Here is a 14,369-nt window from a genome sequence, read left to right as displayed (position 1 = left end):
TAAAAATAGACAAGGTCTGAGTGGTAACTTTTCTTGAGTAGCTTTTTTTGTTACTGCCAACACAAAAAAGTTTGGCTTCAGAGTACCGATCCATAAAGTTGATGCCTGCAAACACAGGAAGCTTGTGAGGTTGTTTGTGTTTGTGGGTATTTTTTATTCTTTATGATAACTTGAGTCAGGTATTTCCTTATGGGAAGTCTTACCTGACAGTTCTACCAGGATGGGTAACTACTGCTCTGTTTCTACCCTGCTACCTTCCCTCCCCCCACTTTCTCACTTTTCCTCTCACCCTCAATCTTTTGCTCTGTCAGATGGAAATTTCTGACTCAGGCATTTTCACTTTTCCAATAAGTTACCCAGTTACTCTGTGGTCTCTGATAATGATGTAGATGGTTTGTGATATTAAAGTAGTACTTCTGATTTGAGGACTTACATTATCTCAGCATTTTCAAAACCCACTTGCCTGCAGTCTAGTGTGTCTGTGGTTAACTATAATATATCCACTTGCCAAACAAGTGGTTTGGGTTACTGGGGTTTTCATTTAACTTGGAATTTAGGGGATTAGAAAAAAAAACAAAATTTAGGAACTGATTTTAATAAATTGCATCAGAGGGAAATGTTGGGATTAAATCAATTGTTTTGCGTTTTAAAAATGTCTCTTTACTGTGCTTAGTCTTGTGCTTTTGTTGAAGGGGTGTGTGTGTGTGTCTAGGCACACATTTAAAACTCATGCTTGAACTGTTGATGATGTCCATTATATAATTTAGTGCTTTCTATTTAAGTTCTAGCATTATAACAATTTAGTTTCGTGTTTGCTGCTAGTAAAACATTTTTTTTTTAAGATTTTATTTATTTGTCAGGGAGGGAGAGAGAGCACAAGGAGGGAGAGTGGCAGGCAGAGAAAGAAGCAGGCTCCCCGGGGAGCAGGGAGCCTGATGCGGGACTCAATCCTGGGACCCTGGGAATCATGACCAGAGCTGAAGGCAGACACTTAAACGACTGAGCCACCCAGGCATCCCAAAACATTTATATTCAGTGAATAACTGGTGTTTTCTTTTTTAGACAATGAAAACGGAGCAACTTTCATATTTCCCTGCTTTCTGTGGTTCTCAGGAAGATCAGATACAAATTGGGGGCCTTATGTAGACTTTATATTTGCTAGCATACTTTTTTTTTTTTAAGATTTTATTTATTTATTTATTTGAGAGAGAGAATGAGAGAGAGAGAGAGAGAGCATGAGAGGGGGGAGGGTCAGAGGGAGAAGCAGACTCCCTGCTGAGCAGGGAGCCCGATGCGGGACTCGATCCCGGGACTCCAGGATCATGACCCGAGCCGAAGGCAGTCGCTTAACCAACTGAGCCACCCAGGCGCCCTAGCATACTTTTTTCCTTAACAATAACAAAAATAAACCTTTGATTCTGTAACCTTAAGGAAACAGTATAATTAAACTGAATCAAGAAAACATTGCTAGTGCAACTCATTTTTTCCTAGTAAATATTTGTTTCATTGTTTAGATGTGAAAAATAGATTAAAAACATATTTTATTATAAAATATTATTAAAAGGATTATAAATAATAAGACTACCCTTCATGGTAGATAAATTGGAGAATATAGAAATGCTTAAAAAGGAAAATGAGTGACATTGTAATTCTATAGTACATTATCAGCGTTAGGATTTTAGTGTTTATCCTTCCTAATATTTTATGACGTTGAAAAGTCAGTTAATGTCACCTATAGTCAGAAAGGCTCACAAGATCAGCCCATATAATGGAGAGTACCTTTACTTGTGCCTAGTTCATATAAATCACATGGATAGTCATCTGTCTATAGGGTATATAAAACAACAGATTTCAGAGTGCCATTGTTTATACAAAACACCCCCATCTACCCAAGGCTGGAAATAGGATCAGTGGATAATCTCTATAGATTGGCAGTTTTTATCTTCCTGAAGACCGTTTTACTTAGAGTTATTTACAGGGGGACTGTGTTGAAAGGAAATGGGCTTCCTGGGGCTGAAACATTTAAGAGGATGGTTATTTGGACAGGATAAGGGTAGGCTTGACAACTGTTAAAGCTCTTTCTGATAATCAGTTTCTATAATTTTAAGAAAGTGATGAATCAACACATTTTTATGACCAGTGTTTGAAGTTTAGAAATATTTGAAGAAAATAGGGAGCCTGGCCTGTCATCCAGGGCCTTTATTATTCTTAGAGATATTCACATGAGATTAAGATTCTTGATACTCTAAGACAGTTTGGTGTTCTCACTAAAGCAGTGGCTTTAGCAGACCAGGTATTTGGTAAACTTTGCAGAGATCCTGAGTTACACTATTCTGGTCCTTGTAGAGCTTTTTATGAAAAGGGTAGTTTTCTATCTTTAATGTTTGTGGCAGGATAGTTCACCTGGAAGATGTTTTTCTGTTACAAAGATCCCCTGACTTTTTTGTTGTTGTTTCTTCCAACCTTGACCTGTTTTCATTTACCTTAATTTACTAACACTTTCTAATTTTCAGGACTGTTTGGCAGCCTGCTACTGTAGAGTATTTCTGAAGACATGAGGAACTTTTTCTCAAGTGATTCAGGACACTAGCTCCAAGATTCTGAAAATTCCTATCAGCACCTTAGTACAGATTGCATTCTCTGCTTCAAAATGCCATGTACATCCTATGCATCCTTTTGGGTTATTTAGCTTAACACATATCCTCCTGTGTAGACACATTTTTCATAGTCTAGGGGTCTCATCTTAGAAATAACACTTAACTTGTGTGATCCTTGGCATTGTTATTCCAACTCTCAGAGCCATCATTTCTTAATTAATTGCATTATGCATTTAATTGTGGTCTAAAGGGACCAAGAATTGACCATCTGTCTGAATGTACTACCTTTCTAGATATTCTAGGATTCTATCAGCTTCTATCCATTATAATACATATATCTGTAATTTGGGTGATGGAAGCAAAAACCCTTTACTGTTATTTTATTTTTAAGATTTATTTATTTATTTTAGAGAGAGAGCGAGCAAGAAAAAGGGCAAAGGGAGAGGGAGAGAAGCAGACTCTCCGCTGAGTGGAGAGCCTGACACGAGCTTGATTTCATGACCCCTGAGATCATGACCTGAGCCGAAATCAAAGAGTCGGACACTTAACTGAGCCACCCATGCACCGCTCCCCCCCCCCGCCCCTTTACTGTCATTTTAAGTAATGTAGGTAGACATGCAACTCCTCAGCCTTTTTTCAGGTGAGCTGGAAGGTGAGGATGGCTCATATCTGCAAAAAATGCAATATTTAATTGTACATCACGTTATTTATATTAGTCATCTTTTTTCTTAGGAGCCCTCATTTCCACAAGTATTTATTTGAAAATCATTATCTCAGGCATTGTGATAAATGTTAGAGAGAAAATGACCCATAATATTTTTCCTGCCTTGCAGGATCTTGAATGTATGCTGGGGAAACAGATAGGTAAAGGTAATTATAATATGATTAGTGTTATAGTACTATATTTACTATATGCTGTGAAATCACCAGGGGGAAGGAAAAAAGCATAGGTGAATCTGCTGAGTGTGTGAGAGTCGGTTGTGATGGTTTGGGTTTTATTCTATACAATTGAATAAATAGAGAAATGACATTTGAATGAGGGTTTTGAAAGTTGATTATGAATTTTTTAGACAGTGGAGGGGTGCCTCAGGCAGACACTCATACAATCTGTGTTATGGTGACTAAGCTTCCTTCAGACTTGCAAGACTCTCCTGTTCTCTGTGTTCCACACCCACACCAACCAACCAAAACATAAACCAAAACCAATAACCATAAAAATCCCCAAACAGTTGAAACATTGGTTAATAGTACTTGACTCAATCATTTGTACAAAATTTGGATGAAAGTCTGTCTTTCATAAAGGAATTACAGAAATCTGTGTGCACTTTGCAGGCAGTTTAGTAAGGGGGGCAGGTATACTAAGGGTAACTATTACAGAAAAGTGGATCTGACTTAATTCTATCATGGGTCTCTTCTCAGAAGGATCCTGTATCTTCCAGACAGAGGGGATAGCCATAGTATATGGGATAGAAGAGGAGATTTGGAGACTTGATCAGAAAAGTAGTCCTGCCATTGGCGACTTTGACTAGGAACAAAGTAAATGAGGACAGAACACAATGTCATTTACCAGTTTTTCATCAGCCAGAATTAGGTGCCACTCTCCTCCTTCTGTCATACGGTACTTGGATTTTGTTAATTTCAACAGGATGGACATCTAGGACACTAAAAGAAGGATCAAAGGTTTCAGTTACCCTTTATTCGCTAGTAAATTAATTGCTCAAACATCACTGAGATCTTATTCTTATTGTTTCAACCTTCTGCCTGAAAGGGAAGTTCAGTTGTCAGAGTGGTCAGTGACTCAAAGCTATGTCTGCTATTTTGGGACTCATTATTGGGGCAGATGGTTAAGAGAGTGTCCACAGTCTGCAGCTGGGCATCCCTAAGAAGCTCCCAGGCTGGTGGTGGTACTCGGGGTAGGGGTTGGTATCAGTGGTGGTGATATTGGTATACTCTTAGTCCCTATGTATGTAAACTTTGTTGGGGATGAAAATGTCATTAGGGTGATAGCTGTTTACAATTTCTCCTGCATCCCATTTCTCTTTTACTCAGGCAATTTTATTAGAGCTTTAAATAAAGAAAAGAGACTCTTCTTTAATAAATTAGGGAGACATTCCTTTTGTAGGGCAACAAACAAAGGCATAAGGATTTACATGTGTTATTTCTTCATTCAAATTGTCTTCAGCATCTCTTGGACACATTAGTCTGAAATTCATTAATACTGTTTTTGCAAAGGGAGGGAAGCTCATTGATGTTGGATGGAGAGTGGGGGACGTGGGGGGAGATGGTTAGATCCCAAAGGGAGATTTTCCTCAGAATTTCCCACCGTACTCACAGCTGAGGGATTTTCTTGTAGATCACCCATGAAATACTGCAAATGAACTTTTTATTGCCCTTGTTTTTCAGAAGTGAACACAGACTGATTGCTCCAGACTTATTCTTGGGAGATAGACAAAATAAATGAGGTCCCATTTTTTTTAGGAGACTCTCTGAGGTCCCATTTTTATTGCTCTATTTGGGGACCTAGAATCCACCTTCTGAGCACATGTACCAGCCTTACCTAAATTCTTTTGTATCTGCTATTTCAGAGAACCGAATGCAGATTTGTCTTATTTACTATTACTCTTTTCTGACATAATGAATTATAGACTCATTACTTCCTCCAGGAGTTCTTTGAGCAGAAATATTTGGGGTCAGAAGAACTTGGTTTGGTTTCCAATTCATTTGTTTATTTGGGGGTTGGGCTATCTTGGTCAAGTCACTTTATTTCTCTGAGCCTTCGTTTCCTCATAAATAAAATGAGAATATTGATAAAACCTTTACCTTCAGGTGGTTAGGAGGAATAAATATGAAAGTGCATTGTCATCAACAAAGTGCTCTATCAGCATCAGCTGCGGCAGCCTGTCATTACCAAACTTTTCAAGACAAAATGTGTGTCTGGGATATCATCCTCAATCATAGAGGCTGTTTTCATGTGTACAGAACAAAGGAAAGCAAGTATCATCCCTGCTCTCAGTGTAATGAGTCTGTATTCCATCTGCTGCTAACAGCATTTACGCAAAAATAGAATAATTCACAAGCTAACAGAACATAAAAGGCAATACAGACCACATTGAAAGAAATAGTTTCTAGGGAATGTAGTATTAATCCAGGCATTTGTATGTGGGTGGAAGCTTGTAAAGATTGACTCGTTAGAATTGTATTTTCAGAAAGTTTTGGGATGTGGGTAAAAGGACAGAAGGGGAATGACTTCTTCACTGTTTTTTTTGGTTAGTAAGAGAGTTAATTGGTCTTGGGCGCCTGGGTGGCTCAGTCGTTAAGCGTCTGCCTTTGGCTCAGGTCATGATCCCAGTGTCCTGGGATCCAGCCCTGCATCGGGCTCCCTGCTCCATGGGAAGCCTGCTTCTCCCTCTCCCACTCCCCCTGCTTGTGTTCCCTCTCTCTCTGTGTCTCTCTCTGTCAAATAAATAAATAAAATCTTTAAAAAAAAGAAGAGTTAATTGGTCTCTCCACTGAGAATGCCTACCCCTTTTGCCCTTATAAGAATTTTAACCTTCCTTTGAAATTTGTTTTGTATGCTAGCTACTTTAAGGTTTCTTGATACCTCCGTCTGAGTCGCTCCCATTCTTTATACTTACCTCCATTTCATAACAAGCATAACTCCTCCATTATTTATGCCTTCAAAGAATATTCTGTAGGTGTTTATAACATTAAATTATATTATGTTCATGTATTTTCTGTCATCTCTACCTTCTTGATGGCTTGGAGATGATTTATTTATCCTAAAAGAGAGCTCAGCAAGTGTTTGTCGAATGAATGTGTTTACTAGATACATGCTATGTCATTTATTTAGGGAGATTCATAAATGAATGAAAATCTCTTCAAGGAAAATGGATGGGGGGAGTGTGTGTGTGTGTGTGTGTGTGTGTGTGTATAAAAATCCCACTTATTTCTGAGATTTGCTTGGGTTAATGTAAACTAATTCATTGTATACTTACATGTATATATCTGGATTTAAAAAAAATCACTAAAACTCTATTTCATTTAATGGGAATGGGTGGGAAGGTTTCTAGTTTTTATTTAAATGATATTTGAAAATTTTACAAGTCTCTGTGATGCTGTCATAACAACAAGCTTAATTCTATTCATAAAATTGTTTTCTTCTTTTGTCTGTGGCATTTTTACTGTTTTTTAACTTTTTGACCAGTGTTTCTTCATTTTTTTTTTCTATCAATATCTCATGAAGTGTTACTGCATGCTACATCCAATGCTAATTGTGTGGAAGGCGCAGAGAGTAGTCCCACATGGTCCCTCCCCTGAAGAGTTTGCAACTGGTTGTGGAGGCAGCTGTGTATTTGAATTGAAGGATAAATATATTTCTTTCTGTTGATCCTCTTCAAAAGCAAGGAGGCAGAATTGCATGGTTATCAGTTTTCAAAAGAGAGTTAGGCCCTAATTGTGGGGAAAATATTTGGGGTTAGAGGGAAGTCTGAATAGGAATGAAGCGGAGTGATGGCGTTGCCTTAATGGCAAGATCAGCCTGGAATTTGGGTGAGTGAAAGTGAACATAGGAGGGAGAAAGTTTGAGAAGTGGGAGGATAAGAGTTCAGGGTCCAGGGGTACATCTTTTTTTTTTTTTTTTTTAGAGATTTTATTTATTTATTTGACAGAGAGACAGCGAGAGAGGGAACACAAGCAGAGGGAGGGTGAGAGGGAGAAGCAGGCTTCCCACTGAGCAGGGAGCCCGATGTGGGACTCGATCCCAGGACCCTGGGACCATGACCTGAGCCGAAGGCAGATGCTTAACCAACTGAGCCACCCAGGTGCCGCTCCAGGGGTACCTCTTAAATTTGCCTGCAGAGAAAGGTCAGGTATGGTGAATTTATTCTGTTTACCCTCAGTAAGGTTTATACTGTTTACTTTGAAGTAGATTAGGGAAGGAGCAAAGACCTAGGCTCTGAACTTGGCCTGGCTATGAAATTTTTCTATAATTGCCAGTCTGATTACTGATTTACAAAGCTGGCTGGATGTGTGATTATTTTCCAGCCTGTAGTAGAGTCATGCTGTGAAGAATACAGAGGCACATCTTGAAGGGAACGAGTGGATGCAGAAGAAACTGGATTAAACACATAATACTTGGTATAAATGAGATTATATATTTGGAAGTTCTTAGTAAACTCTGAAGTGCTAAGTCAGTGTATTGACAGTACAACTCTGTGTATGAGTGTGTGCACTTCCTTGTAGTCATTGAAGATCTTCTAGATTCTCTTCTAACTCAAGCCCTAACCCATATATGCTCTAAGAAGATTTAGGATCAAATCACCATAATTGAATATAATTTGTTCTTGTTGTTTAAATATTAAGAAATCATTGAGAAGAGTCATTGTTATGGTAACTGGTAATTCATAAACTCCTTGTACCTGTTATGTTAGTGTGTCTCCAGGTTTATGATTTAGCCATATATGCTCTTGATGGAATTAAAGATGTAGATTTTTAAAAAGTTTGTATTTAATTATAGAATTTAAAATGTAATATGTAAAAAATTTCAAAAAGCAAAAGAAATACAGAAACCCACAAACCTCTTGGTCAAATTTAATAGATGTTAATATTTGCCTTATTTGCTTTAGTCTTCTCTGTTTTGTTCGTAAAGCAGTAGAACTTCATCTGATATAGCAAAGACACTCCTGCCCTTTGTCTCTCTCTGTAGGTGAGCACAATTCTAAATTCAGTTTGTGTCAGTGCTGTATATTAAAAACATTTTTATTACAGGTGTTTATATCCATAAACATTGTGTTTTTAATGTTGCACTGACTAAAAGAAAAAGATGTTAAATTATTGCAGTTCTTCATGTGGTTATCCACGTGGAAAACTGCAATAATTTTATAATTTTTTAATTTTATTCAGCATGACATTAAAAATATATAAAATATATTGTTTGACATAAAACTTTCTGCCCTGATAACATAAATTGAAGTGGCTTTTAAGTTTTTTTTACTGTAACCTACAGGATGAAATATGTTTTATATTGTGACCTAATACATATCATATACATGTATATATACCTGTGTGTGTACATGTGTGTATATGTGTGTAAAACTGAAAAAGTTTCCCCATACCATAGTTGCCTCCGCTGTGTATGTTATACTCTGTTCTCTAGCCTATTCATTTTTAAATGCTTTTTCTAGACTTAGTAAATTGATTTTATGACCTAATAATAGGTTGCCATCCATGAATTGAAAAATATTAATCTCAACAATCAATCTAATCTTAATCTAAAATTAATACTGACTTTAGTATACAGACATAAACTTTCGTAGTACAGTAAAAGCACTTCAGATAATAAGGCAGCATATTAAAATAGCATTCTTTTGCACAAGATTTGATTACATCCATTTTCGTTAATTGATTCTGAATATTTGTTTTCTGGGAACTAAATCCTACATGTCTTAGCCATTTAATCAATTACTATTAATTAGCTAAGCATTTGGTCAGTATCGGATGTCTCCTCTGGCCTGTCCCAGCCTCCTGGTCTGCCTCAAGTCCAGGAGAGCTTTCATGGTGTCAGGAAAGGGAAAGAGCTCTTTCGGGCTCAGGCACTGGCTTCTCACCTCGTCACGAACAAACTGCATACAACTTTGTAAGTCCTTGGTTCCTTCGGGCCCTCATTTTCCTCACCTAGTAATTGAAAGGGTTAACTAGCTCATTTTGAAAGCACTTTCATTCTCTGAAAAACAGACTAGGATCTGGGACACAGTTGTTAGAATTTGCTGAGAATATATCTGATGTTAAAGAATAGGACTTTCTACTGGAATTACTAGTTTCACAGTTGCATTTGAACAAGGAGTAAACAGGTCATATATAGTTTAAATAGTTCTTGGGCAGAAATGATTCGTAAAACCATTTTGGAGTAACCTTAATGTCCCAAGATCTACCTACTTTTTTACTGCATTATTTCTCCGGTACAGGGCTACGTGAATGTATATGTCAGCATATGTAAGTGCTAAGAATGGCAAAGATGTGTTTCTTTATTCCATTTTAGTTAAATGTCCTCATAGGCAAATCCAGAGCCGCAGAAAGAAATCTATAACCTCTGGTATTCCTATGGTACAGTTTTCTGAGTCCTACCTATTTAGTAGTTTATGGCTTTGAGGAATTTTCCTTTTTTAATGTGAGTTACATGTTTGGAATAGAGTAAGAAGGTATCACCTAAACTACATGTCCTTCAGCCAAACAAATAAAAAGCACATTTCATGATACGAGTCCTTCGTAAGTATTGTTTTATGTATGTGCTTGTGTTAAGAAACAGGGGTTTTGGTGTAGAGTGGACCTTGGAGACCATCTCTTCTCATTTGCTTCTAAAAAGATAGGCCAATGAGTGCTCCTGCCTGGATCTCCAAATCGAGGCAACATTAGGGGCAGGTTTCTGTATCCCCTAAGGTTCCTATTTTCTTTTGGTATACAGATTCATTTTAGGGAGCTCTACATTTAGAGAGACCTGGGGAGCCAGTTCTAACTCATGTCTGAGGGTGTGGATGCATTAAAGAATGTGATTATCCTTGAGGTAGAGATCTGTTCCTAGTCCCGAGGGACTAATAAAGGTGTGTTTTTCCTTAGGGACACCAGGCTAGATGTCAGTCTCTGGGAGAGGATCCCCTCAACCCCAGATGACTGAGGCAAGGGCTAGATTTCTCTTAACTCCTCTGACCATGCGAGAACTCAGTTTTCTCTCAGCTGCAGTATGCAGAACGTTCTTGTCTCTTGTATTATGGCAGCAGTTCTTGCCCTCTCTTAATAGGTGTGGATTAGAATTTCTGGACCTCTGGGTTCTGATTCTGTGGTTAATATAGTTAGGCCAGGGACCAGAGCTAACCGTTATTTTATGACACCCTGTGCTTGGCACTGAGCAGGTACTATGTGGATTTTTGTGAATGAAGACTTAATACTAACTAGTCACTGTTTTGCATTGCATGTTATAAAGTTGATCATCCTAAAATATTTGAATTTATTTTTGAAGTAAACACAATTCTTTTTTTAACATATTAAAATATCACCGATGAGTCTTCTTTGCTTTTCTTCCTTCATCCGCTGCAGTGTGCCGAGATTTTGCTGTCTTAGAGGACCACACCCTGGCCCACAGCCTGCAGGAACAAGAGAGTGAGTAATGGCCCTCATTATGTTCTTCCTGTTTTCTTTTTTAGTGGTAGCTTGAGGCAGGTTTCTTAGGGTGAGGCAGGAGAGAACAGATTCACCAGGCCACACTGTCCTTCTATCCTGAGGGATTTATCTAGGCAAATGTCACCTGCGTGGAGAATGAAGTTCTGGGTATTTTGAAGTATGGCAGCTGCCAGGGAGAAGGAGACTGTTGGGTAGGTGGGAGGAAAAGAGGGACTTGAACCTTTTCTCTTGCCCTAGTGTTAGAGGAGGGAGACACTATCTGGCATCTGTTCCTTCCCCTAGAAGAGGGGCCTGAACCAGATCTTTCCAGGCATTGGCAGTATCTAGATTGTGGATTTTTCTTAATATTTATGTATGTAATTATGGAAGCTAAATCTAAGCTATACATGTTATATAAAAGTACATATTTGTGAATGTGTAATTTGAGAATCATTCATGTGTCAATATAAAAATTAAGTCTTGAAAAATGTAGTTTCTAAAGAGAGTGTCAACTGGTGGAGCAGAAGGAGCCTTGGCCTTAGCCTTAGAGTATATGTGTGGAAGACCTGGTACTACCACTGTTTGCCATGTGACCAAGGGCAAATTACTTAACCTTTCTGATCCTCACTTTTATTAATGGAAAGATAAGAGTAATTCCTCTGCTGCCTGTTATATAGCATTATTGAGAGCATACAGTGAAGTGGATGTGAAGCTCTTTTTAATGGAAAAGCTCTTCTTCAGTTATTGTGAGGCATAAACCCAAAAAACACAACATTGTCATTCCTTTCTTCAATCTTTCTGTCCAGTTGAGCATCATTTGGCATCGAACATTCAGCGGAACCGTTTGGTCCAACATGATCTCCAGGTGGCTAAGCAGCTTCAGGAGGAAGATCTGAAAGCTCAGGCTCAGCTCCAGAAGCGCTACAAAGACCTGTGAGGATTTGGGGTGTGGGAGGGAGTCATGCTGGGACTGGTTTTCTCTGTGGAGTCAGCAACCAGGGCAGGGAAGAAGACTCTGTGTCTGTCCCTCTCATGCCTTTCACTATTAGATTATAAATCCTGTAGTGGCTATCCCATAGTTTTCTTTGACTTGAAAATTTTTGTTCATTGATGGAACACTTTCTGAGTTTTGGGACATGTGGATTCTGGTATGAATTCTTAACACTTTTAACTGTATGACTTTGAGACATTTGGTCCACCTCTCTGAGTCTATATTCCTTCCCTGTAGCATGTGGAAAATAATCTCTGTCCCTTTTGCCTATAGGTTGTTTGGGGGAGTCCAGTGAAATACTGGCTATCAAAGAACGTTATGAGTTATATTTGATTCCTTTCCTCTTTCCTGGTGGTGTTTGCTGCTCTTATTTTCCTTGAACCTCTTGCTTTTCAGGGAGATGCAGAATCTTCTGGAAAGCTCTGAATTACACCCTCAGTTCTTTTTATAACTTCTGCATCTAACAAAAGTTCTTTCCCAGTCTTCTCTTAATAGTTAGAAAAATGGAAAGATCGCATCTAAAGTCTCTTCCAGCACGATGACTTATTATTTTTTTTAATGTGCTTTGAAAAAGCTCACAAATTGCATTTCTTAACTTGAGAGTGGCCCCTAACCCTAAATCTCAGATGGTGGATTTTATCACAAGGTATTGTTTTGAGGAGGAAAGGGTAAAGGAAGAAGTGAAGGGACCCTTAATTTACTATAGTTCATGTTCAAAGAAACAGGAAAACCTATCATTTTTGCTGTTTTGAGGAACGGTTTTTCTGTTTTATTATTCGTAGAGAGAATTTTAGTCATCATTTTGTTCAGCTTCCTTATTTTGGAAATAAACATTCTTACTGACTCTTGCTATACAAAGAGACCACAGATAGGAATAAAATGTAGCCACTGCCTTTAAGGGCCTCAAAATAAAACTCTGAGCATTGTAAATCTACAGATACCTGCACAAGCCACAGGGAATTGGAGAACATGTTTCATGCCTATGAAGAGGGGAGAGACTGGGAAACCCATCCCAATGCAGACAGTACAGTTAATCTGAACCTTGATGGTTAATTAGAAGTGTATAGTCATAGCTGAGGCAAAGGATTCTAGCCGGAGGAAGTAAAAGGGAAGATAGGAGGTAAAAGAACCTGGAATCTCATGGTAGCTACATGAAGTTTTGTATTGCTGGACTGCAGGGTGCGAATAAGGGCATGGGTAGGGGATGAGGCCAGAAAAGTAGACAAAAGCTGGACCAAAAGGTTACATAAGTTATATTTTTAGGAATGTAGATTTTGTAGATTTTATATTATAAACAGCAGAGAACCTGTTGGGGTTTTCATTTTGGGGCCTTCTCTGGGGGCTGGATCGTTGAAGGATTGTGGGGGCAGCTGTTAAGCAGTGGTCAGATGAAGAAATGACAAGGCTTGATTTGAGGGTAATGGCAATAGAATTAGGAGAGATTTGACGTGCCTCTGGGTGGCCCAGTCGGTTAAGCGACTGACTCGATTTCAGCTCAGGCCCTGATCCCAGGGTCATGAGATCAAGCCCCATGTTGGGTTCCATCTTAGGGCAGAGTCTGTTTGGGACTCTCTCTCCCTCTGCCTTTACCCCTGCTCTCTCGCTCTCTCTCTAAAATAAATAAATAAATCTTTAAAAAAAAAAAAAAAGAAAAAGAAGAGACTCGAGATGTGTGGAGCTTCAGGGTCATAACCAGAGGGAAAGTCAGAGCCAGAGCTAGAATAACATTCTAGAGTTCTCAGTTATTGTCCCTTTACAGGATTCACAGTGCTTTACTCTGAAGGGCAGTTCTGAGGCCGGTGCAGAGGTTTAAGATCCAAAATTAGGGTAATGATAGTGAGTATAAAGAGATTATTCAGAGATTATCGAGATAAAACACTAAATATAAATGAGGATTCCGACAGTGATGGCTTATAGGTCTTAAATTAGAGGAGAGCCAGGTATTATATTTCTGCCTGGGACTTCAGGGTTTTAGAGGTATTCATAGCTGAAATAAGTAAGTTAGAAAGGAAGTTTTTCTGATTTTCACACCCCGGTAATTTTGACATTTGCACATCAGTGGATGGATGAAATGCTGTAAATACTAATGAACTGGAATGTCTCACTCCGTCTGCATCCTGGGGTCCCTGTCCAATGTCAGGTTTACCAGTTGTTGACTACTCCTTTCTCCCTTGATTTTTCTTCCTCAGAATTCTGTATAATTCTGGGCCTGGTCCTTCATGGAAGTATGATTTGAAGTTATTAAGCTCAGCTTAAAACTCACTTCTTTAAATTTTTTTTATTATTTTTAAAAAATTATTTAAATTCAATTTATTTAACATATAGTGTATTATTAGTTTCAGGGGTAGAATTTAGTGACTCATCAATTGCATATGACACCCAGGGCTCATCACATCAAGTGCCCTCCTTAATGTCCATCCCCCACCCACCTCCCCTCCAGCAACCCTCAGTTTGTTTCCTAGAGTTAAGAGTCCCCTGTGGTTTGCCTCCCTTTCTGTTTTCTTTTCTTTTCTTTTCTTTCTTTCTTTCTTTCTTTTCTTTCTTTCTTTCTTTCTTTCTTTCTTTCTTTCTTTCTTTCTTTCTTTCTTTCTTTCTTTCTTTCTTTTTCTTTCTTTCTTTCTTTCTTCCTT

At 38.5% G+C, this 14,369-nt stretch overlaps 1 protein-coding gene across 3 annotated transcripts in view; it reads left to right on the top strand.

Annotated features, from left to right (window-relative positions):
- Positions 1–14,369, top strand: part of CCDC50 (coiled-coil domain containing 50) — a 73,129-nt gene that overhangs the window by 19,146 nt on the left and 39,614 nt on the right. For all 3 annotated transcript variants that reach the window (XM_073895588.1, XM_025876683.2, XM_073895585.1), the window contains 2 exons: positions 10,686–10,748; positions 11,555–11,681. In XM_073895588.1, coding sequence (XP_073751689.1) covers positions 10,686–10,748; positions 11,555–11,681 — 190 coding nt within the window. The remainder of the gene's footprint in view (positions 1–10,685; positions 10,749–11,554; positions 11,682–14,369) is intronic.

This window comes from Callorhinus ursinus, unplaced genomic scaffold (genome assembly GCF_003265705.2).
Source record: "Callorhinus ursinus isolate GAN/ISIS: 27379988/994484 unplaced genomic scaffold, GSC_fseal_2.0 scaffold1, whole genome shotgun sequence".
NCBI lineage: Eukaryota > Metazoa > Chordata > Mammalia > Carnivora > Otariidae > Callorhinus > Callorhinus ursinus.
This window is presented reverse-complemented; position numbering and strand designations above follow the sequence as displayed.